The sequence below is a fragment of the Euprymna scolopes genome, chromosome 20 (assembly GCF_053919585.1).
Source record: "Euprymna scolopes isolate OS-2025 chromosome 20, ASM5391958v1, whole genome shotgun sequence".
Lineage (NCBI taxonomy): Eukaryota > Metazoa > Mollusca > Cephalopoda > Sepiida > Sepiolidae > Euprymna > Euprymna scolopes.
Window position 1 is genome coordinate 3,236,181 of NC_136501.1, and position 26,641 is coordinate 3,262,821.

Below are 26,641 nucleotides of genomic sequence, written 5' to 3' on the forward strand. Positions count from 1 at the left end.
GGTATTGTTCCTAGTGATCCTACTATTATTGTTATTATCTTGACTTTTTCATCTTCCATATCCGTTTGAGCTCTCTGGCTAGTTCAGAGTATTTATTATTGTTTACTCACTAGGAGTACTCACACAGGCCAACATCAAAGATTTCTCTTTAAAAACAACTTGTGGCATTTTCTGGAGTCTGAGTGACAACAAGTCTCCCCAGATTTCCAGTACACTCCATTGCTGTCGATAACAATTTCAGATGGATTTGTCTTATCGTAGCTGCCGCTTACCATTGATTTCTTGTTAGTGTTAGTAGTTGCATAAAAAGGTTATAGTAAACACAAACCTCTTTCTATATATATTTATGTATGCGTATGTATATTTGTTTAAAAAATTTTGTCTACCAAACTTCCTTGTCAGTTTTTGGTCTACAGACATGAAACTTAATATATAGGGTATTCGAACTCATGCCAAACTTTATATTTGTGTTTTAGCCAGGGAAAATCGGTGCAAAAGTGTGAAAATTAAAAAGCTGGAATTTGCCAGATGAAGGTCAAACAACAGCATTACACATATGCATGCATAACGTAATAGTTATTGGTTCATGTTTTAATTTTTAGTTTTGCAAAAAACATGTCTTCATAGCTCAGGTAATAACGCCAAAGGAAAAAGTAAATCGTAAGTTAAACATTTTGGTTTTGATTCTCAGTGGTGGCACAGAAGTCATTTATTTTTAATTTTTTTAAATCATTACTATATATTGGGTCCAATATAATCTATATATATATATATATATATATATATATATATATATATATATATATATATATATATATATATATATCCTACACCTCCCCACCCCCCGGGTTTCTTTTTTATTTAAGAGCACACATACCTCCAAACACCCGGGAAACGCCGGGTACCCCCGCTAGTATATATATAAAAGGCAAAACACGCACGAGAGTTTTTGTATGTCTAACAAAGGCTTTTTTCACTGGGGTTTCTGGGGGGGAAGGGTACTATCGCTTAGAAGTGTTTATATACCCCCTAGATAATAATATCTAGGATTTGCGAACGCACATCACGTTTAGATTTATTTACATCGACTTTTACAAAATTATTGCTATTTCGGCTTCTCACATGTTGATTGGGATTTTTTGTATAAAAGCGAAACTGATGTGAAACTTAGGTGCGGGTCTCAGCCTGCGGGCCGTCCAGAAAGCAAATGGACATTTGATCAATGTCGGTTTTCACCGTTATATCAGACAATTGCTTTCATTTGGACACTCCCTTAATAAAGGGGGAGCTGGTTTTCACCAACACGTTGGGGAAACAAAACCAGACAAAGTTGGGTAAAAAACAAACAGTTTCAATATCGTTTCATTAATATCATTTCTAATTATCTTCATTTGTTTGTCATTTTATTTATAAAATTACGCGGGAGTGATTCAATAAAAAAGATCGAAACTGCTAAAAATCTTCTTTTCTTTAATTCCTGTATTTAATAAAAATTATTTAATAAAAAAAAAAAAAATTGTTTTCTAATATTGTCAATTTCAATATTTCATTTTATTTATAAAATGACGCCAATTTCACTATCCAACCAGGTGGCATCCTTTCTACCTGTGTAACACGACTTGTGTCTCATTTTTTTCTTCATATTTTAGTTTCGTTAAACTGCAAGAGGGTCGTTCATATGATACGAACATACACGCATGTATTCACTGATTTGACTGTTCGTCTCAAAAATAGCTACATGGGCTACATGTCCGCGTGTCACACCCTTAAAAAATTAGTCATTTCAAGCATCGTGCCGATGTGCCATACTCACAAAATCCTCACTTTATCCATCCTTCATTATGGACATTCCACACACGAAAACACTTATGGTGGAACAATTTAAACTAATATTCTTAACATGTAAATAAATAAATGTTGTTTATTTCATGTTATTACAGTGATTGTTTGCTTTTTTGTCGAGTGTCGTTATTTTCTGGGTTTTATTTTTATTTCTTTATGTAAGGATGTGGATTGCCAATCCACATCCTTACTGGATTGGTGTAATCTTTCTATCAATAGGTGATCGCGTTAAATCTAACTTTAATGGTCCCACGGATATACTCCTACCAAAATTGTGACACATGCAACCTCGGTCCTATAATTTTTTCTTTTTAATTCGAAAATAAAATTAATCTAAAATTTTCTTTTTAATTCGAAAATAAAATTGATTAAAAAATTTTATTTTTAATTCGAAAATAAAATTGATTTAAAAATTTTCTTTTTAATTCGAAAATAAAATTGATTTAAAATTTTCTTTTTAATTCGAAAATAAAATTGATTAAAAATTTTATTTTTAATTCGAAAATAAAATTGATTTAAAATTTTCTTTTGAATTCGAAAATAAAATTGATTTAAAAATTTTCTTTTTAATTCGAAAATAAAATTGATTTAAAATTTTCTTTTGAATTCGAAAATAAAATTGATTAAAAATTTTCTTTTTAATTCGAAAATAAAATTGATTTAAAATTTTCTTTTGAATTCGAAAATAAAATTGATTTAAAAATTTTCTTTTTAATTCGAAAATTAAATTGATTTTAAATTTTATTTTTATTTTTAAAATAAAATTGTAATTTGTACTTCCATAAACACACGAACAAAAAGCGGCGCTGTTTTACATTTTGTATTATTGATGTTTACACTTTTCATTGTTACAGTAAAAAAAAATTAAAATTAAAATTCGCCGCATCTTTAAAAGTTTCATCCTTTGCATTTTTTAAGGTTAAAGACTTTTTTTTTTTCAAAACCTTACCATAACATTTACTTTTTAATAAAAGAAAAAGTTGCCGCACCTTTATTTTTAAATGTTTTCATTAAATGCAAATATCGTTTGTTCGTTGGTTTTAGCATCGTAAATTATATGAAAACAAAAACGATTTTCTTAATAGAATACATTTTGTATTATTAATATTATCAACTTTGTTACATTAAAAGAAATCATCGCAACTTTCTTTTTTTTAAATATTTTTATTTAATACAAAATATCGCGTCCTAAATTATGACATGAAAAAAAAATGAACAATTTTTATTTTTTTAGTAAACGAGAGTTGTCTCCCTCCGCACAAGGACAAACCGAAAGAGCTATATTTTATACTTCTCTTAATCAGTCTTTCACTTTTCTCGGAAAATTTTTCTCGGAAACTGCTGAAATTTTGTGTGTGTGTGTAATGTTGTAAAATGCCTCAAGGGATATCAGCATGAAAATAGAACAAAACACAGACGTATAATTAACTAAAGCTAGCTCGCCGAGTAAAACTAACTAGCACTCACTTTTATTTACGTTACATATTTCATTTCAGGGATAGATAACTCTTTTATGAGTTATGTCCCTTTAATTTTAAATATTATATCCCTTCTATTTTTGGTGGAATGCATTGTCTTCTTTTGTTTTGTATATGTTATAGATCTTGTATATATTGTATATTTTTTATATATTATGAAGTCTTTGAGTCTGGCTGAGGACAGTCTTTTCTGTGATGGGTTTTGTCTCGGAAGTTGGTCAGATTCCATAGTGTTCTTCTTGCGAGTGTGAGTTGTATTCATCTTCAGAGTCAAAGTCTGACTCTTCTTCCTCACACGAACAGAGGAGTTTCCTTTCTACACAGTTATCATGCTGCCTTTTTTTTTTTGTGTGTGTGTGTGTGTGTGTGTGTGTGTGTGTGTGTGTGTGTGTGTGTGTGTGTGTGTGTGTGTGACTGTATATGGTTTAGGGTTATACGGTGGGGACAGCTTGTTTTGTTTCTTTTGCTTCATCAGGATTTTGTCACCTAGGCAGAAGAGTGTTGGTTTTGAATTTTCGTTTTTGCCCACATATTCTTTCATTTTCTCCTTTCATTCAGAATCGTTTTTTACTGTGTTGCCATGCATTGACCCGAGTGCTGGTTTCGCAACAGTATCAGGTATGCCGATATTCATTTTCCTACTAGTACAGATTTCAAAAGGAGATATTTTTGTGGTGGTAGGGGGGTAGTTCTATAATGCCTTAGGAAGTGGAGTAACTGGGTTTTCCAGTTGAGACTTTCCACTGTGCTATCAAGAATGACTCTTTTTAATGTACGCATAAAGCACTCCACCTCTCCATTTACCTCACGTCAAAGATTAAGTGTGATTCTTCTGTGTTTAAAACTCGACTAAATGTAAATGTTTCTGAAATCTTGTTCTTGAAATGAGGTGGGTAGGGGCATTATTGGGCTGCAAAATAGTTGGATACCCTTGTCTAGCGAAAACCATGTTCGGGTAAGGGATGATTGCACTTGTGGGTAGTGAGGGAAGTATTTCAACTTCAGGCTATAGTTATCAATTGTGACTAGCAGATAGTCTGCAAAATCAACCGAAATTTCAGTCCATGAAGCAGTTAGGAGAGGAGTAGAGTTGATTGGTTTACAGTGTCTGTGTCTCGGGTTTGCGACTTGACAGGAGATGCAGCCATGCAATGTTTCTTTCTTCTACTTGTTTATCCATTTCTGGGAAGCACACATTTTCTCTTATCAATTGGTTTGTCTTAACAATGCCTTGGTGTGAATGGGGGGCTATGTCGACTGCCCTTTGCCTTAATTTAGAAGGGATCATAAGACAGTGTCCTTGAAGGATGAGACCCCTATGCACTAATAGTTCATCCTTGAATGGAAGAAATCTTGAAAGCTGAGAGTCATTCTATTGTCCATCTACAACTGCAGCCCTCACTTTCTGCAACAGGGAGTCTTCCTCTGTAGCCTGCTTAACTTCTTCAGGGGTAATGGATTTTGGGATGGTGTTTTGAACCACATACCTGCTGTAAGCTTCTGCTACATTGTCTTTTGATTGTAAGTTTTGTTTCGTTTTTTGTTTTTTTACATGGGGATCACCACTTATCAAGGCCTGGAGGGCACTCAGGGATAAGGGCTATTGTGTGTACAGTAATCAATAAGATAGTATTGTAGTAATCATTAGTATTGGGGGTTTTGATAGAGTGTCTTACTTAAGGGGGCGGTTTGTCAGGAATTTGTTTATGTTGGATTTGAAGACATTCAAGTTGTAGTCAGGTGGGAAACAGGCAAGCGGAAGAGAGTTCCACAGTCGTGCACTTCTAAGAAAGTAGCTCTGCTCATGGAATCTACGTTTGGAGTTAGGAACAGATAAAGAGTGGGGAAAATTATTGACAGTAGTTTCAGCCAGGCCAGACGAGTGTTTCTCGTGAAAGATTGGTGAGGGGGGACGAGAGATTGGAGCTCAGACGAACACTTGCCATGGAAGTAACGATAAAACAAAGACAGGCTCACAACGTCTCTTCTGTGGGAGAGAGGCTGCAGTGAAGAGAAAAGGGCATCCCCCACTAAGCCACAAAGTCTATTTTGTACTCTGTCAAGGCAGAATAGGTTGTTTTTAGCAGCTCATGCCCAGATGGCAGCAGTACTCCATCCTTGGGCGTACTTGGTTTTTATAGAGATAGAGAATTGCATCAGCAGTGAGATATTTTCTGGGGCAGTAGAAGGATCCCACCATTTTCTCAGCGTCCTTGGCAACAGACCTGATGTACGTGTTCCATTTCAGATCAGGAGTAAAGGTCAATTCCAGAAGCTTGTCAAAACATGGAGCCTTCTCAAGACAAGAGCCATCCATTTCAATTGATGCCAGATGGGGATTAGAGCGTTGATGATGTAAAGATAGAAGCTTGGTTTTGATGCATTAAAAGTGACCAGCCACCTCTTCCCCCAACTGTACCAAGCGCTCAAGATCAGAAGAGAAAGAATTAGAGAGAACTTTGTCATTTACAGCCTTTAATGTGTTGCCATAGATGGTCGTGTCATCAGCATAGATGTCAACGAATGATTTAAATATGTGTTTTGAGAGATCATTGATGTAGATCAGGAAGAGAGTTGAGCCCAAAATGGACCCCTGAGGGACCCCTGAGAGACTCCAGCATTAATACTGTGGGCCTCTGATTTCTGCCCATCAACCTACTCTTATGAACCTATCAGAGAGAAATGATTTAATGATTGAGAAAATATTTCCAGTGATACCGTAGCTGGAAATCTTGTGAAGTAGGCCCTTATGCCATACCTTATCAAAGACCTTTGATATGTCAAGAGCAATTGCCCTGGAAAGGAAGCCTTTGTCAAGAGATTCGCTAATCCTATGAGATATAACCGTTAGCACATCTGCTGTGGATCTTGCAGAGCGGAAACCATATTGCATGTCACTAAGAAGGTTGTTTCTGTTGAGGTAGTTGACTACTTCTTTATTTAATATGGATTCCAACAACTTACTCATGATACACAGGAGACTTATTGGTCTGTACTGAGAGGGAGATGACTTATAACCTTAATTCTTAAATACAGGGATTACTGATGAGGTTTTCCAGGGTGTTGGAAAGCACTTCTCTTTAAGGCAACGCTTAAACAGTTTTGTAAGTATGGGGGCAAGTTCTGGTTGGAGCTTTTTCAGCACTATAACTGGAATGCTGTCAGGGCCAGTTGCTTTACTGGAATCAAGGTTCTTGATTAGCTTGGCGACCTCACGCACAAAGTGGTATGAATGGGGACTGAGATAGTCTGCAGGGTTCAAATCATCTTTCTCAGACTGGTTTATCAAACTATTGACATGCAGGCATGAGCGCTCAATCCTGGTCATTGTTGGCTTGAGACTCTTTACAATTCCAAGGAGTGGCCTGTGGTCAGTGGTGATGGTGAACTTTGTTTCATATAGAGATGGGAATGTTTGGCTGCATACATAACAGCTAACATCTCTCTTTCAGTTGGAGAATATCGCTGTTCTGCATCTGTAAGGATGCAACTGGCACAGTACTTTCCCATTTTGTGTAAGAAGTGCACCTAATTTCAACTGGACTTGCATCTACAAGGATGTTTGGGTCTTAATTTGGGTCATAACTTCCGCTTCTTTTAAAGCTTCCTTCAGCTTGTTTAACGCTGATTCTTCTAGTTTTGATCATCTCCGTTCTGTGTTCTTTATAAGTTGCCAAAGTTGTTCACTAATAATAGTGTGGGATGAATCTCGCCACATATTGGGTCACGTCTAAGAATGATCGAACTTCACTAACATTATTAGGGAATTTGCGTTCCGTTATAGTAGATACCTTTTCTGGGTCGAGTGATTCTCCCTTTTCACTGAAAATATGTCTAAAGAGGATTATATTCTTGCACAGAGGAAAGACATTTATTTCTGTTCAGCTTAATTTCTGCATTCTGTCAATGTTTTAGTGTGGCTCTCGGTTGTTATCATGTGATGTTTTGTCATATCCATGAATTATGATTTTATCTGATATGTTTTTTAATCCTGGGATATGTCTGAAAAAGCCATCTTTGAAAAATCATATCTTTAAAAAAGTCATATCTATGAAAAACTCACATCTTTGAAAAGGTCATATCTTTGAAAAAGTTATATTCTTGAAAAAGTCATATCCCTGAAAAAGTCATATCTTTGAAAGAGTCATATATTTTAAAAAGTCATATCTCTGAAGAAGTCATAAATCTGAAGAAGTCATAAATCTGAAGAAGTCATAACTCTGAAAAATCATATCTCTAAAAAGTCATATCTTTTAAAAAGTCATACCTCTAAAAAAAGTCATATCTTTAAAAATGTCATATCTTTTAGAAAGTCATATCTCTGAAGAAATCAGAAATTGCTTTTCAGAATAGTTCAAAAGTTTCATTTACTCCAATAACTAGGCACTTGTAGCGGATTAATTCTGAAATGTTGTGATATATCTGCTGAATTCTCCACGTTTTAGTTGGTGATATGCATTCAAGAGGGAACTTTACTGAATGCTGCAGAGCTGTTTAAGTCTGCAATTAAATCGTTCACAGTCGCCATTTAATGTTTTATCCTTTGAATGGCTCCATTTGCCTTCTTCATGTTGATGCAAATACTTACACCACCATATTTTGTGGAACTACCACAATAAAGTTTATTCATGGAATAAGTTTAGGGACATTTTTAATCACGTCCATTTCTTGGAGACATTTTAGTTCTGTGTCAACTTCCTTTCATCACATAGAACGGTACACCAAGGTGTTGTTTCACTACTAGGGTTACCAAGAAGTTGATGCAAAAATTTTCCCCTTTTTCCATTTAAACAGTGTGAGAAACTCGTCAGGAATGGGGACCGTCACGTGGAATGAAAAATTGAATGTTATCATACGTATTGCTTCAGCACTAAGTAAATTATGTAGTCCAAGTAAAGAACTTTCACTGTCGATTAAAAATATTTTGACTGTGTGAAACTTATCATAAAATTTTATAGTGGCATTAATAAATTTTCCTTGGACAGGTATTGCTTGTCTAAACTCGTATGCAAATATCCGAGTTGTAGTGTTGTGTATAGATGGTTTGTATTTTAAACCATCGAAGATGCAGCGAATTAAGTATTAAGGCATCCACTCTATATACAGTAAGGGATAATTAGCATTAATAGGGGTTAGTATTTAATTTATGATGAGCTGCATCGAACAGATACCTCATTACTTAAAGGCATCTGTTTAATGCACAGCTAGGGATTAATATGGATTAGTATTTAATGCAAAAATGAGCAAAAATATAACCATATTCAACCATCAATTTGGCATAAAACTCTTATTCTAAGTAAACGGGCTATAACTTTTTCTTGCTTTTAACAGGCTAAAACGTGTAGTATTTTATAATACACGTAGTTATTGTGAAAGAATATTAACCATAATGACTTTGTACAATTAAAAGATGTTTGGAAATAGTGTCGAACAGCATGTTTTATAGGAATCCTCTAAAGATAATGTTAACCTATTTCAGGTAGGGTCGTCTTTTCTGACATCCGACAGATGATAGTTATTTTAAGCGAATAATTAAGTGGGGATAAAACTAATTGGCTTATTCGACTTCTTCCGTCATTGGTAGGCGATGTCGACGGGATTAGTCGGGTTGGGTGTTATCAATGAACGAGCTTTATGTGTTAAATCTCGGCAAATGTAGTTTGTGTGCCAGTTGAAAGGGGGGGGGAGAGAATCCACCATCTTATGGGAAAGATTATTAGTGCGTCAAGCGAATAACGAATGTAAACCTCACGTACTTATTAGAAAAATATATGGATCATATTATAAAACTTTCGTGTTGTCTCTTTCACCCAGACTCGGAACATTATTAAACAGGCACATGTTGTGAAACAACACCGGTTTTTATGTTGTTTTGTTTTAGTCTCAACAGAGGAAATGCGTTTGTCGATTTGTTTACTAGACACACATACGCAGATACATATACATATTTACCATCTCTCTCTCTCTCTCTCTCTCTCTCTCTCTCTCTCTCTCTCTCTCTCTCTCTCTCTCTCTCGCTATATATATATATATATATATATATATATACACACACACAAACAAACAAACACACACATACACACACACACACACACACACACACATATATATATATATATATATATATATAGGGTGTTTTTTAGAGACGACGAACTTTAATTTAAATACTATATGGCCTCGTGGCTTGCGCGTATATGATGTAATCTATGAATTACATTTGGCTGTATTTTTTGCAATAACGCCTCGAATGTAAACTTTCAAGTGGTCTATTGTGTCTGCTTTATCAGCATAGACATGGATCTTTATATATCCCCAAATAAAATAATCTAATGGGGTTAAATCGCATGAACAAGGAGGCTAGTTAACAATTCCATTTCGTGTAAATATTCGTTTATCAAATGTTTCTGTCATTAAATTGATTGTAACATTTGCTAATGCTGCTTGAGTGTCAGTCTCTTCATGATGAATTGCCAAACCAAGCTGAACTCAACATAACCAATAGTTGCCAAATCTGCAAATTAAAGAAAATAGAATAGGCAAATTAAAGATTGTCACTTCTAAAAAATACCCTATACAATAAAAAGTAAAAAAAAAAAAAAGGGAGAGAGCTGTTACAATAATTCAAAGATGGCGTCGTAATTTCTTTTCTTTTTTTTTCAACGTTCAAATAGAGAATCGGGCTCTTAGAATTAACTCAATTTTTAAAAATAAATATAGAAAAATCTACATGGTGTACATTGCGAACCAATTGTCTAACTTCAACCACTATCAACAATTTTCCCCATTTTCTATCTGCACCTAAATCTAAACGCAGATTCCATGAACAAAGTTTCTTTCCTAGAATTGTGGAGGTTTGTTCCGCTGTACTGTTTTCTAGATGACCACAATATGATGTTTTTTAAGTCTAATATAAACAAATTCTTATTGAGCCGTCTTCTTAAATAATCAAATTCTGCACAATTTCCAACGATCACTACACTGTTGTCTCAGTGGCCATCGAACACTCAATAACCCTTATCCTCAATTGGCTTTCAGGCCTTGATAAGTGGCGAATGCTAAGTAAAAACAAAATTATTTAATTATTTAATTATTTAGCATTCATTAGAACATAAATAATCCAGTTTATATATCAGCCCCGATCCAATTCTCAGTTTGAGAAGGGGTGAAGGCGGTTGTATGGCTGGCATTATAAAATCACGTGATAATATCAACGTCTTTTGATTCGTCCGTTTTTATACGAAAGCGATCTGAATTTTACGCCGACCTTTCTTTATGTTTAAGCAAATAACAATGTTTACATACAACAAGAGCTTCTTTTTTTATATAATATTCGAAAAGAAATGCGGAAAAAAAAACTGAAAAATAAATTTGAAATATTTTTATTCAATCCAAAAACTTTGTAACTCATGAAACTTTGTAAAATTAAAGCACCCGGTCAATATTAGTTTATATATATATATATATATATATATATATATATATATATATATATATATATATATATATATATATATATATATATTGTGTTGGTAAAATATGTTTTTTCAATTATATTTCACTCTTTGTGTATACCAATCCTTTGTTTAGAAGCTCAATGTATATTAAATATAACAACAAAGTCTCACTGCTGATGCTATTCTCTATCTATATAAGAGCCAGGTACGTCCAAGGATGGAATACTGTTGCCACATCTGCGCAGGAGCTGCTAGAAAGGACTTGTCTTGCCTTGATAGAGTTCAAAATAGACTTCGTAGCCTCGTAGTAGATGTCCTTTTCTCTTTGCTGCAACCTCTATCTCACAGAAGAGATGTTGCGAGTTTGTCTCTGATGTATCGTTATTTCCATGAAAAGTGTTCGACTGAGCTTCAATCTATGGTCCCCCCCCGTCTAACTTTCACAAGAAACACTCGTCTAGCTGAAAACACTATCAACAATTTCCCCCACTCTTTATCTGTGCCTAAACCTAAACGTAGATTCCACGAACAAAGCTTCTTTCTTAGAACTGCACGCCTATGAAATTGTCTTCCGTTTTCCTGCTTTCCGGCTGACTACAATATGGTTGTGTTCAAGTCTAGCATAAATAAGTTCTTGATGAGCTGTTCCATATAAGTTATCAAATTTACCGAATTTTCATTACTAATGATTACTATATTGTCCAATTTCTACTGTACACTCTTTAACCCTTATCCTTGAGTGGCCTCTTGGCCTTGATAATGTGGTGATGCCTGTGTAAAAAAAAAACAAAAAAAAACAAAAACAAAGAGAAACAGTACAGTTACATTCTAAGATCCAAATATTTATTTTTCATGCAAAACAGCTCCTCCGGCATGTAAAAATTTCTGTACAATATGAACAAAGATGGCTGTCGGAAGAAACACATGAGATTGGACACAAGGGATATTGAGATTTGGGAAAATCTTTTTAATTAGTTTTCGGCCAGAAATTTGGCTTTCAAGGGGTCAAAGTTCAAAGATTTCACCTTTGAAAACTCTACCAAACTCCTCCGTCAATTTTGGGTCTAAACACCTGAAATTTTAGATGTAGGTTACTTGGACATGGATCAAACTTTTTAATTTGATTTGAATCCAAAACAATAAATGTTAAGGGGTCAAAGATGGGGTCAAAGTTTCAAAAACTTTTACCTCTGCAGTCTCTACCAAATTTCTTAGCCAATTTTTGGTCTAAACATTTGAAATTTAACATAAAGTGTATTCAGACATAAGGCAAGCTTTTTAATCGATGTTTGGCCGAAAATTTGGCTACCAAGAGGCCAAAGGTCAAAAGATTTTACTTTTGAGGTCTCTAGCAAACTATTCAGCCAATTTTGGGTCTAGACATTTGAAAATTTACATAAAGGGTATTCAGACATGCAGCAAGCTTTTTAATCATGTTTGGGAGAAAAATTTGGCTGCCAAGAGGTCAAAGTTGAAAGGGTTGACCTTTGCAGACGCTACCAAATGATTATATTTATGTTATACGGCATAATCACATTGACACACCAGTTCTCGTCAGATCACCAAAGTTAAGCAACGATGAGCCTGGTTAGTATCAGATGGGTGACCATTTGGGAATTCTAGGTGCTGTATGTGCTCTCCGCTTATCTCGGCATTGTTTCCAGTCGTCCTAGACTTCTCCTGGCCATTGAACTCAAACAGTACCGATTCAAGAGAGGGGTGGTTGGAGATTGCATATCTTTTTCCACACAATTACACGTGCAGCTGCCCCTACAGAGGGTATCCTTTGTCTTTCGAGACTGAACGGAGGCATTGATATCGATATTTATATTGTCTCCTAGGATGAAAGTATTTTGGTTATAAAATAGTGCTCAATAACAAATAGAGCTGTATGAAAATAAATAAAACAAAGTTTGGAAAAAAAGGATTTGCATTTGAAACTAGTTTAGACTAGTCTCATTATACGTCTGTATGGCCGGTTGGATCTCTTCGGTAATAAGAGAAAGAAGAACACGATATGCCGGGCATTGCTGCAGAAGAAAAGATGAGGTCGTCGGTGATGTGGGACTGTGGGATCCTAAACACGGAACTGTTAAAGTAGGAAAACCTTTCAAGACATACACAAAATTATTGATAGGGATAACGAAGATTTATTAGTTTCGTGTTGATCGTTTAAGATAGAAAACGGAAAAACGAAAAATTACATCTTGTTGTGTCATCCTAACGATCTTATCTTAATGAATCACGTGACTCATTAATGAATCACGTGACTGTAATCACGTGTTACCTTTTTGAAGTATTGCGATTTCTTTTCCATTTTTTTTTAATTCATATTAAATAGCCCTTTTCTCTTCCCTGCAGCTTCTTTCCCACAGAAGACATTGCGAGCCTGTCTCTACTTTATCATTATTTTCATGGCAAGTGTTCATCTGAGCTCCAACCTATGGCCCCCTTGTCATTACTTTCACGAAAAACACTCATCTAGCTGAAACCACTGTCAATAATTTCCCCCACTCTTTATCTGTGCCTAAACCTAAACGTAGATTCCCTGAACAATGTTTCTTTCCTAGAACTGCACTTTGTGGAATTACGTTCTGTTTTCCTGCTTTCCAGCTGACTACAATATGGTCGTCTTCAGGTCAAACGTGAACAGGTTTTTGTTGAGCTGTCCCCTAAGTAATATAATTTACCAAATTTCCACTAACAATTATTACGACATTTTCCCATTGACTACTGTACGCTCCTTACCCCTTATCCTCGAGTGATTTCCAAGTCTTTATAAATGGTGACTCCTTTGTAAAAAATGATGACTTGGTGAAGTTCAGCTGGTGTTCAACTAGAACTGAAACATTCTTTGCTATATTGTAAATGTATAGACGAAAATTTTTGTATAAATAAAATGTTTTATGCCAAATATATATAGAGAGAGATATAGATAATTTTGTGTATTCATTTATACATTTGCAGACTGTTATTCTCATCTTCATAGTTGAGTTTTTGTTTCACCACGTTTTGGTCAATTCATCCTCTGGCCTTCTTCAGGTGATTACCTGATGAAAGCCAAAGAATTAATTGGCCGAAACGTGGCGAAACAACAACTATAAAGATGAGGATAACAGTCGTCAAATAAATAAATCAATACACCAATTAATCATTACAAAGGATTCCAATAAAAAAATAATATATAATATAATTTCTTGTTTCATTTTTTGTCTTTCACAGTTTCAAGAAGCTGTATCCGGTCAACAGGCAGTCCCAGAATATAAAGTCGAAGTTCAACGGAAGGGTAAAGGGATCATCCTTCATTATGGGTTTGTCAAGGTTCTCTGGGATTGGTTAATAATGCTGTGTACGTTTTACATTGCGATTATGGTCCCGTTTAATGCTGCTTTTATCGTCGGAGAGTTTGACCGAACCAGTATCTATGCTGATGTCGCTGTGGAAATTATTTTTGGAATAGGTAAGTGGAGACAAATATTATTTGGGGAACAGGCAAGTCTGTTGCGTTGTTGCATTGTCAAATGTATATATTATATAAATCATATAATATATACATCCGACAATTCTATTCTCAAAATCAACACAGAGACGAATTTCAAAGTATAAGTTTTATTTACAATTAAGTTTCTTGTTCATTGACAGAAAGAGAGAGAGAGAAAGAGAGACGTTGGTTGTGTGGGGTTGGTCGCTGTGTGCCGACGGAAAGATGTCAAAATGTCAATCACGCTTGCCGTTGTCAGTCTATTCTCTTCTGTTTTCTGCTGTTTATTTTTCTCTTATATAGTCACAAATCGACATTCCTGGAATTGTAAACATCAAGACATTACATTCTTCTTTTCTATTTTGCATTGTGCAATTCATAACTTCTGACCTTGGAATGTAAACAGTTATTTGTTTTCATTTAATTAGAATTTCGGTCATTTTTATGTGACACAATAATGTAGATCAACTCCATCTAGAATGTGCGTGTGTGCACACGTCTGATTTCAAATGTACGTCGCCACGTTGTTATATTCAACACGCCAAATAATAAATTAATTTGAGAATAGGTAAAATGAGTCATAAATTATTTTTGGAATAGATCACCTCCGATATTTCATAATGTAATATTATTTTATTATCTCTTATTATGGAGTTTCTATTCATTAAAAATACTGAATTATCATTATAGTTGTCAGGTAATTCTAAGCAATAATAACTACTTAATAATTAACTAATTATTCATAATTAATTATTATAATATTACCAATAAGTGACTAACTAAAAATCGTAATGTATTTTCCACATGTTTTCTGTAATTGTGAATCTTTTTTGCTTGTCTACCAGGCCTGTTACAGGTATCGCCTTGAATTAACTGAGCCAATAAGCATTTTGTTTCTTTGCTATTTCAGATATTGTTCTAAATTTCCGAACGACGTATGTGAGTGATACGGGCCAAGTCGTGTACGATGCCAAATTAATTGCACTCAATTACATCCGCCAATGGTTTCTCATGGATCTCCTTGCAGCCATACCATTTGATCTTCTTTATGCCTTCCAAGTAGAAACGGTAAATTTTTGTTTGTTCTTTGCTTTTTTTTTTTTTTTTTTTTTTTTACTACTTATCAAATTAAAAACTTGGATAAATGCTATGGAGTATAAAGGCTTGAGAGTGAATGTTGCCAAGACCAAAGCAATGATTAGTAGCTTTTAGTGTTGCTTGGTTTGTGGAAAGGGGATTGAGAGCAACTCATTTTTTGGCCATACTTTAAAACATTGGGTATACAATAAGTGCAGTGGAATTGCATCGGGAATGCAATGGAAGTGCAGTTGAAATGCAATGGAATTGCAGTGGAAATGCAATGGAAGTGCAGTGAAATGCAATGGAATTGCAGTGGAAATGCAATGGAATTGCAGTGGAAATGCAATGGAAGTGCAGTTGAAATGCAACGGAATTGCAGTGGAAATGCAATGGAATTGCAGTTGAAATGCAACGGAATTGCAGTTGAAATGCAACGGAATTGCAGTGGAAATGCAATGGAAGTGCAGTGAAATGCAACGGAATTGCAATGGAAGTGCAGTGAAAGTGAAGTGGGAGTGTAGTGGAAATGCAATGGAAGTGCAGGTAGGTTTAGAGATGATAATCAGTTCTGAAAAACTAGGATCTTAATACAATCGAGGACTTTTACAAACAGGAACTCGAGATAGATTACAATTACAAGGACTTAAATTTGATGGATCAGATATTGAAAATGATTAAGTGAAGATTGAGCAGTAAATGAAATGTAGTTTACCTTTTTGGGTTTTTTTTTTCCTATGCAAAGCACTATAGGTGCTATACATATTCTGAGACAAATGAAAGAAAAGTATCTTAGTAAGAAAAATAACCTGTATGTTGCTTTTGTGTATTTGGAGAACGCTTGGTGGACTTTATGTAAATTAGAGAAAAAACGAGTGTTAGTAGTAGTAGTAGTAGTAGTAGTAGTAGTAGTAGTAGTAGTAGTAGTAACATATGGGTTAGACCTCTATACCGCTATGTGACAGGATAGCCAGTCTGAGAAATTGTCTTCAGATAGATGGGCTGTCGCATAGCTTCTTTTCGGTCGGGTGACTCAACAATGCAGGATCAGGTAATCTGTATCCTGGGTGGCTTCTTTGTTTGTTTACTGCAGTCCTGCAGTGTTTTGTTCTGATCCGGTTTTCGGCTACCCATTGCTTCCTACTATTTGTAGCAAAACCTGGGAGGAGCAAAGTTGGGTCTTCAATAATGTCCACTCCTTAGGGAGTATTGTTTCTCCATTACATCCTCTATATCTCAACTGGGTCGATATTTTTTTTTTTTTTGAGTTGTAGAAGGGCTCTCAGGACTTGAGTCTTTTCATCTTTTAAAATTTGTTGGATTGGTAAGTCCCTGGTGTCCTCCTCTGCGTTTTGAATCCATTTTGAGTTGCCTCTTCCTCCTTATGTGGAGTGATGCGATTGAGCTTTCCACTGATAGCCATTGTGATGAGTTGATTACTGACCTCCTGAAGTAATACGCATGGTTTCTCGGAGTGATCCACCCAGGTGATCAGTCGGAATTTAGAGACGTTTTGAATTCCCTCCTGATCAATTCTTCTACACCTTTACTACGGGAATGCAAAACGAGTGATTAAAAAAGGTTGTTCAAGCAATGTCCACAGACGCTCATCACAATTAGCGACATTGCTATTTTTAAAGTGAAAGCAAAGTACCTCAAGAATCTGAACTACCTACATTGCGTTTTATTTATATCTTAGAAGCATTGTCTTGCGAGAAGAGAAGCTGATAGTTTTGAATTTTGCTTTGAAACAACAAAAGATTTACTTGTAAGTTAAGTTAAAGACTTGGAGAAATTCTATCGAAAGTAAAAGTTTGAAAGTGAATGTTACCAAGACCAAAGTGATGATCAGTGGTTGTAGTGTTGGAAACTTCTTCTCAGTCTTATGGAAAGAGTCGGATGCAATCAGTGGTTGGGAGCCACTAATTTTTTTTTTTTTTGTGATATTTGTAAACATTGGAAACATAAGAAATGCAGTAGAATTGCAGTGAAAGTACTGGTCGGTTGTGAGAGATGATAACTAATTTGTGTGTAAGAAGCGTATGACAATGGAGATGAGAATTCATATACGGACAAAGTATATTTGGATGGTGAAGCTATTAAGGATATTGCAAAGTTTTGTAACCTGAGCGATACCATCTGAGCACAGGGAGGATCAGGTGCTAGTGCGATTGTAAATTGGACTATTTTGGAATTCAAGGGATGTAATTCATAATGAACAAAGAAGATATTTATTTCATGAGAAATGAAGGCGTGTAATCCCTTTTTATACTCCAAGAAATCGTGTGTGGGGGGGGGTGCATAATGCGGTATGATAGCAGTTTCTTAATGCGCCATATGTCCGATGCTGTGTAATGTCTGTTCTTGCAGGCTGGAGTCCAAAGCCAGATTATGTCTTTTACAGGCCCTAAGCACTTAAGACTTAGATACCCTGTATGCGTCATTCAAAATATATACACAAAAAAACACGATAAGTTTAAGTGTTCATTACTGAGGGCCAAGTTATGTTTAAATTACATTATTTTTTATTTCAAACCTACAAGCATTTACAGAGAAGTTTAAGATGTTTCTTGAGGAAATAAAATAAGCCAAAAAATTAATTTTAACGTAGCCGATATTGAGGGCTGAGTCTTCTGACCAACACAAATTATTGGAATGGGCTGACATATAGACAGACTGAGAGAGATTATGTAGCGAAAATCAATATTTCGTTTTCAGTTTCTTTTTAATCTTTTTATTTGTACGTGTGCATGTGTGTGTGTGCTTGTGTGTGTGTGCATGTGCGTGTGCGCTTATGTGTGTGTGTTTGTGAATGTGTGTGTGCCTGTGTGTGCGTGTGTGCGCGCGTGATTTTTTTTAATAATGCATTCTTCTTTTCCGTGTCATTTACAGGGGACGTTGATTCCATTATTAAAAGTCGCCCGTTTATTGCGACTGATTCGCCTCTTCCAAAAGATGGATCGTTATTCGCAGTACGCCAGTGTCGTGATCATTCTGCTGCTGTCTATGTTCACCTTGACGGCTCACTGGTTGGCCTGCATTTGGTACAGTATAGGAAAGTTTGAAATTCAAAGCAATCCAAAATCATGGAACGTAGGTAAGTGTCGTCGTAATGAACTTTAAACAAATAAATTTACCATAGCTTTATTTTCGACAGCCCCAGAACACTCACCTTATTTTATCATTTAGTCTTCACATTCTATGAGCCATGTTTCTGACAAAGGGTGAAGAATTTCTGTTTATTGGGTTATAATCTATCCATCTAATACTTATTGTTGGTTAGTTTTTCACGTTGAAGTAGTATTTCTTTTTAGCTCCCTGCATCAAGTGGTTTCATGACTTGTCTGGAGCGATTTTCATTTAAGAAATTCTAAATCTGGTTTAAATAAATGCAAATAACATGAGTTCAAACTTACCTAAAAAAAAAATTGTCCTGACGAAAATAAGCTTAAAACTTAACCTATACAAAAATCAGAAAGTGGCTTTTAAAAGTGATGCATTGTGGGAAGGGGCAAGAGAGTATAAAAGACATTTGTTCAAATATTACTAAAGATTTTATAGACGAATTGATAGCAAATTTTTTAGTCATGCACCAGCAGGGAGACCCGACATCGAATGAAGATCAACGAATATTCAACACCTCAAATACTTTTCAATGATGCCTCCATTCAGCCTTGAAAGACAAAGGATACCCCCTGTAGGGGCAGCTGCACATGTGATTGTGAGGCAAGGGTTGTGCAATCCCCAACCACACCTCTCCTGAATCGACACTGTTTGAGCCCAATAGCAAGTGCTCGTCTGAGCTCTAATCTCTGTTCCTCCCTCGCCAATCTTTCATGATAAACACCCGTCTAGCTGAAACCACTGTCAAAAATTGTCCCCACTCTTTATCTGTGCCAAAACCAAAACGTAGATTCCATGAACAAAGTTTCTTTCTTAGAAGTGCATGCCTGTGGAATTCTCTTCCGTTTGCCTGTTTCCTACCTGACTACAACCTGGATGTCTTCAAGTCCAACATAAACAAATACCTGATAAACCGCCCCCTTAAGTAAGACACTTTATCAAATCTTTAATACTAACGATTAATACGATAATATCCCATTGATTACTGTACATGCAATAACCCTTATCCCCGAGTAGCTTCCGGGCCTTGATAACTGGTGACTATCATGTAAAAAAAAAAAAGGATGACTGAAAACAATGCCGAGATAAGCCGAGAGCACATACAGCACCTCGAAGTCCTAAATGGTCACCCATTTAGTACTGACAAAGTTCAACGTTGCTTAACTTCGGTGATCCATTAGGAACCGGTGTGTCGACATGATCATGCCATACTTTTATTGTCATCGAAATCAGTAGAATTTTTGCCATTTTTTAATCAAACCGATTGATTGTTTGCTCTGGGCGGGGATTCAATGCAAGAGAAAGTTTCACGTGCTTCCCTGAAGTGACTTAGTCCACGACACATTGTGGATTACATTGCACTGTAGAGAACCTGTTAATTTTATAAAATTATGTTTATATATAAATATATATGGCTTAAATTAAAGTTTAAAATGCAAAAGTCAAGAATCATGGTTTACTTGTACTCAAAACAGAGACATTCATTTCGAACGCACCTCTATCCTATCAAAGATCTACTGTTGATTTCATACGCCAGACCTTTCCTCTTGTGCAGTGATAAAATTTTTCCAATTCACTTGTGATGTATGGCTGTATAAGGGTGTTAACTTTGGTCCAAATCCATCTGTTACTTTTTAATCAAATTTTTTATTGTCGATTTTCGATACTTATCGGTAGCATTCCGACACAAAACTTATATAAAAACACTCTCATACACGTAAAGTACATTTGCGTAATTTTTTTTTTAAATCGGCCCAGCCGTTTCAAAGTCCATATGGAATGAACTCACTCACTTGCCGGCTGTTCTTGTTGTTGTTTTTATTAATATTGAAGAAGTTCAGTTGCAATATAACGAGTGTTCATTATTTTTCTCTTTTTCAATGCAATTTTTATAGTTTTCTAATGTTTTTTTGCAAGAAAAAGCTCTCATTCATTATCGAAAGTCTGACTGTTCAACAGATTGTGCTTGCTTCAACTTTTGACATGACATATTTTGGAGTTGCCACGCCTTTTACTTACGTCGATCGTGGTTTGGTGTGTGCCATATTCAAAACAGGAAGTTGTTTGTCGGCATAAATATGCGGTTGTAATTAATTATTTTGCGATGGACTATTCAAAGTTCTTTACGGAAAATAAAAAAAGTTTTGCCATAAATATGATAAAAACAGACTCGGAAACAGGTGAGTAAGTTTTTTGCTTACTGTCTGAAGCGTCCCTATTGAGGAATGCCGACGGGACTGTCCAAGCAATTTTAATAAGCCAGAGTGCTCCTCCTTCAGAGGCGCAAGCTTGTTCCTCCATTACCTTCCGGCCTTGTGTCACATCTTCCTGTGGTGAGAAATAAGTAAATAATAAATAAATGAATAAATAATTAATTAATAAATATATAAATAAATAAACTACAGAATAGAAGGAAGCTACCCCAAAAGACAAAGGGAAAATTTCGGCAAAAATCACAAAAGCAGATGAGACAAGACCAAGTAGGAGACTGACCCCAAAAACATTTTTTTAAAAATTATACACGAAAAGAAAGAAAGAAAAAAAAATTAAAAAAAACTATTCTAAAAAAATGGTATGAAAACTTTTCTTTTTTTTATCATTCAAATATTTTGTTTGTTTTTTGGGGAGTTTTTTTTTTTTTTTTTTTTTTCACTAAAAAAAATGAACCGAAAGAGGAAGACTATAAAATACATAATCAACTAACAGTAAAAATAAAAGAGAATATTTCGAAAAACAAAAAAAAAAATAAGATGTTGTTAAGATAAAGTCGACAGATGGATTTTTTAAATATGTAGTTTTAAACAAGCGTAATATTACGTACTTAATTGTCATGTCGAAAATAGTAATATATCCAAAAGTTACGAAAATTCATCGAGTAGAAAGTTATTTATAGTTAAAAGTAATTTTTACCAAAAATTGCGTAAACTTGCATTCTTCTTAGAAGTTATAAAGTAGACAACGAAAAGCTCATACACAGGGGACATAACTTGTGATGCAAATCTTAGATTACATTTTAATGGCAACCAATATTTTAGCCTTATAGCTATAGACGTTTTTTATTAAAAACACGAGAGCAGTTGTTCTACTAGATGAATTTCGTAGTTTTGGGATATATTACTATTTTAGAAATTATTAATCAAGTACGTAATATCATTTTTGCTTAAAAGCGATATATTTTTTTAGTCGATCTGTCAACTCTATTGTAGCAAACATCAAATCAACGATTCGGGTTTGAATAAGACATAAGAATTTGTGCCAATAAAGAAGAGCAATTACAACAGCTGATAATAGAATGAAATGTCAAAAAAAAAAGTCTTCTCTTCACAATTGTAAACTTTTATATTTTGAACTGATCTACACATGCGTATAATTAATTTGCATGTGTGGAAGACCAACTGACATAAATAAAAAGACAGATGAAAAATAGTGAGTTGGTTTTCAGAAAGCAGAGTAAAAAGAAAAGCCGGGAAAATGTTGTGGTGCTGGAAATCCGTTTACAAGTTTGTTTATTTTGCAACGTTCTTTTAAGGTTAGATTACAAGCTATTTCGGCCCAAAATAGACAATCGTTTTGACTTAAAGACCATTATGTTCAATGAGACTGGGGCAGTCGTTAAATGTATTGAGAAATTAGAATTATTGTGGGATTATCTGGAACAAAGCGACTTGATCATGCCTTTAATTTTGGCTAGCGGTGGGTGAGCGTTTGCAGTTTATAAACAACTAATCAAATAAGTGAAATCCAATACAGCTCGAATTGCAGAATCACGATTTAATGCTTTTGTTGATGGCAGATTTATGGGATATGAGAATTTGAGGCACGTGTGGTTCATCCTAGTGAGACTATAGATGTGTATTTGGTGGATTTGCGGAAATTGCCAGACCTTTTTGGAGGAATGCTAGACCATGTGACGAGCGTTTGTACGGGGCTTCCTGGCTCTGTGAAAAGGCTCCTGTGGTTGTCTTCCAGAGTGGATGATCTGACATTAAAAGTGCTGTTGGATCGAGCTTAAGTGTTGATGAAAGACAATGTTGAAGTGGAGGTACCAGTCGTACTTGTGATAAAGCCTGCCAGGATCATATTTTGTCATTTATTTGGTTATGTGTGAATAATTCTATAATATTGTTTCTTTGGTTGATCAGCGAGCTGTTCTGGTATTTAGTGAAATCATTATTTTTAACATTTTTTTAGGTTTCATTTATTCTTTTTATATTACTTTGCAAAACTTTCTATCTTATACTAAATACAATGCTTTCTTTCCTATACTAAATACAATTCTTTCTTTCCTATACTAAATACAATGCTTTCTTTCCTATACTAAATACAATGCTTACTTTCCTATACTAAATACAATGCTTTTTCCTATAATAAATACAGTTCTTTTTTTCCTATACTAAATACAATTCTTTCTTTCCTATACTAAATACAATGCTTTCTTTCCTATACTAAATACGATGCTTTCTTTCCTATACTAAATACAATGCTTTTTTCCTATAATAAATACAATTCTTTTTTCCTATAATAAATACAATTCTTTCTTTTCTATACTAAATACAATTCTTTCTTTCCTATACTAAATACAATTCTTTCTTTCCTATACTAAATACAATGCTTTCTTTCCTATACTAAATATATTTCTTTTTGTCTTGTTTGTCTTTAATAAATATAATATTTGTTTCTTTATAGGCTGGTTACACGACTTATCAGAAGTTCTCAACGGCCCTAATGTAAATAAAACAACCATTCCTGACATGTGGAGTTGCTATCTGACTGCTCTCTACTTTACGTGTAGTAGTCTCACGACTGTGGGCTTCGGTAATGTCTCTGCGAGTACAGATGTTGAGAAAATATTCTCAATTTGTGTCATGCTGGTCGGAGGTGAGTATAGTTGGTTGTTGTTGTTGTTGTTGATAAGCATCATTCATTCATTTCATATGAATCAGATGATTATTGTTGGTATTCGTTTCCCTGATATCTTTCTAGTTAGAATTCTTTCTAACAAAACATCGAGTACACATGAAGGGAACAGAAACAGTTTCTGTAGAACGAACTGGTAACGAACTTGACATACCCATGATATCAAATTGTGTTGTAAACGACTTTGCCATTTAAGAATAGGTTAATTTATTGCTAATCGCCTGAACCATGGAATGTCGACGAGGCTGTTCAGGCATTTTTTGTGGGCTAGAGTGCTCTTTCTCTAAGGTGCTGGTTTATCAAATCCCACTTTCCCGAACTTGTGTCACATCCTCTCGGCATAGGAAGAGGATAAATAATTCAATCGAGAAAAAGATGATGTTCTTTAAATTAGGGGCAGGCATGAACCGATTTTTCTATAGTAATTTTATTTTTAGTAGAAAAAGTTACTGCTAGACAATTTAAAGGATTTAAAATCACTTTCGAACACAATGTCTAATCAATTGAACCAAAGTGTTATATGATTTAATAATGTTGTAAAAAAAAAAAAATTATTATCGAATGTAAACGGAATTTTTTATGAAGAAATATAAAATATGGCAGATTTTTTATTAATAATTGTAATGTGTGTGCGTATGTGTGTATACGTGTGTGTATGGGTGTGCATGTGTATGTATATGTGTGTACGTGTATTGTGTGTATGTGTGTATATATGCGTGTGTATGTGTGTATGTGTATATACGCATGTGTATGTATGTGTATGTGTGTGTCTTTTTTGTCTTTTGCAAGAATGAATTCGGCCGCACACCTGATCACAATTATTTTTGTTTGTCACGCTTTCCGGCAAATTTCATTGGTTGAGATTTAAGAACACGCACGCTATCGTATTAATATATAGATTATACTAAATGTGAGTTAATGGATTTGGTGAGTGTTTAATCAGATCCCAGGCATAATCTCTTCTTTCTTTTCGAGTAGGGGGGGGTGATAGTCTGACTTGTTTACCTCCGGTGATGACGTCATTATCTTCGGTTAAAAAAGGTGCATATAATATATTTATGATGATGTCATATTCAAAACATCACATGAATGTACGGCTGATTCCAAAAATCAGACAAATGGATCAGTGCACGCTAGGGACTTATTTGTAACATTCCAAAAATCACGTAAATATATCAAGTAATCCTGAGTTCCTATTTCCGTCCTTAATGTTCTCATTCCAGTAATTGCAAAAAACTCTATTTAAGGAAGGGGGGATTAAGTTACTGGAATTCTGAGACTGATACTGCACTCAGAAATTCATGTTGAAGTAATGCTTGCCTAATCCCTAACTGTGTTAATGTTTTTATGTATTAATTTTGAAAAGCTACTGAAACAGTTTATGATTTAAACATTACTTAATTTCAAGTATATTTTTTACAGTGGTGTGGGGGATATGAAATCAGTCCTGCAAAATGGCTGAAACCATTTACGCATTAAATATTATTTTATTTAATGTATATTTATAACATTAGGGTGGCGGATATGAAGTAGTCTCGGAAATGGCTGAAACAGTTTATGGTTTAGTCATTACATTATTTCATGTATATTTTTAACAGTGGGTTGGGGATATCAAGTCAATCCCGTAAACGGCTGAAACAGTTTACAATTTAAACATTACTTTATTTCATGTATATTTTTAACAGTGGGGTGGTTGACATGAAGTCAATCCCGGGATTGGATGAGATAAGTGCAAATATATACTAGCAGAATACCCAGCGTCGCCCAGGATTGAACAAGATAGGTGGAAAACATATAATAGCAGAATACCCAGCATCGCCCGGGGGTTGAATGAGATAGGTAAAAGATATATACTAGCAGAATACGGGGCACCACCCAGAATTGGATAAGATAGGTGGAACATATATACTATGAGAATACCCGGAATTGATTGATGTGTTTGTAATGGAATCATCAGCCCAGGCAATATATCAAAGTTATTATTTCAGTAAAGGAGGCGAAAATGTAGGTTAAAATTATGAAAAATAATTGTCGAAATTAGTAACATATTCAAGAATTATGAAAAATGATAAAATGCGAGTTAATTGATTGGCGTGTTTGTAATGAAATTATCAGCCAATACAATATATCAAAGTTCTTATTTTAGTAAGAGGGGCCGTAATGTGAGTCAAAATTATAAAAAATGATTCTCGAAATTAGTAACATATCCAAGAATTATAAAAAATGATGAAATTTAAGTTAATGGATTTGTGTGTTTGTAATGAGAAAATAAGCACAGATAAACAAAGTTATAATTTTAGTAAGAGGGGCATAATGTAGGTTTAAATTATGAAAAAATGATTGTCAAAATTAGTAACATATCCAAGAATTATGAAAAATGATGAAATGTGAGTTAATTGATTAGTTAGTTTGTAATGAAATAATCAAACCAGACAATGTATCAAAGTTACTATTTTAGTGAGGTGGGACGCGATAATGTGGATTCTAATTAGTAAAATGATTGTCGATAGTAACGTATCCAAGACTTATGAAAAATGATGAAATGTGAGTTAATTGATTGGTGTGTTTGTAATGAAATAATCAGCCGAGACAATATATGAAACTTATTGTTTTAGTAAGGAGGGGTGATAATGTGGGTCAAAATTATGAAAAATTATTGTCGAAATTAGTAACATATCCAAGAATTATAAAAAATGATGAAATAAGAGTTATGGATTGATGTGTTAGTAATGATATAATCAAACCAGACAATATATGAAAGTTATTATTTTAGTAAGAAGGGGGGTGATAATGCGTGTTAAAATTATGAAAAATGATTGTCGAAATTAGTAACATATCCAAAAATTATGAAAAATGATGAAATGTGAGTTAACTGATTGGTGTGTTTGTAATTAAATAATAAGCTTATACAATATATCAGTGTTATTATTTTAGTCAGGAGGTGGCGATAATGTTGGTCAAAATTATAAAAAATGATTGTCGAAATTAGTAGCATATCCAAGAATTATGAAAACTGATGAAATTTGAGTTAATGGATTCGTGTGTTTATACTGAAATAATCAGCCCAAGCAATATATCAAAGTAATTATTTTAGTAAGAACAGGGCGATAATATGAGTTAAAATTATAAAATATGATTGTCGAAATTAGGAACATATTCAAGAATTATAAAAAATGATGAAATTTGAGTTAATGGATTTGTGTGTTTGTAATGAAAAAATAAGAACAGATAAACAAAGTAATAATTTTAGTAAGGGGGGCATAATGTGG

At 34.5% G+C, this 26,641-nt stretch overlaps 1 protein-coding gene across 3 annotated transcripts in view; it reads left to right on the forward strand.

The window, feature by feature from the left end:
* LOC145241295 (voltage-gated delayed rectifier potassium channel KCNH8-like) overlaps positions 1-26,641 on the forward strand; it is a 504,754-nt gene that overhangs the window by 410,817 nt on the left and 67,296 nt on the right. For all 3 annotated transcript variants that reach the window (XM_080104041.1, XM_080104042.1, XM_080104043.1), the window contains 4 exons: positions 13,997-14,234; positions 15,166-15,323; positions 18,225-18,429; positions 23,142-23,333. In XM_080104041.1, the coding sequence (XP_079960167.1) occupies positions 13,997-14,234; positions 15,166-15,323; positions 18,225-18,429; positions 23,142-23,333 (793 nt within the window). The remainder of the gene's footprint in view (positions 1-13,996; positions 14,235-15,165; positions 15,324-18,224; positions 18,430-23,141; positions 23,334-26,641) is intronic.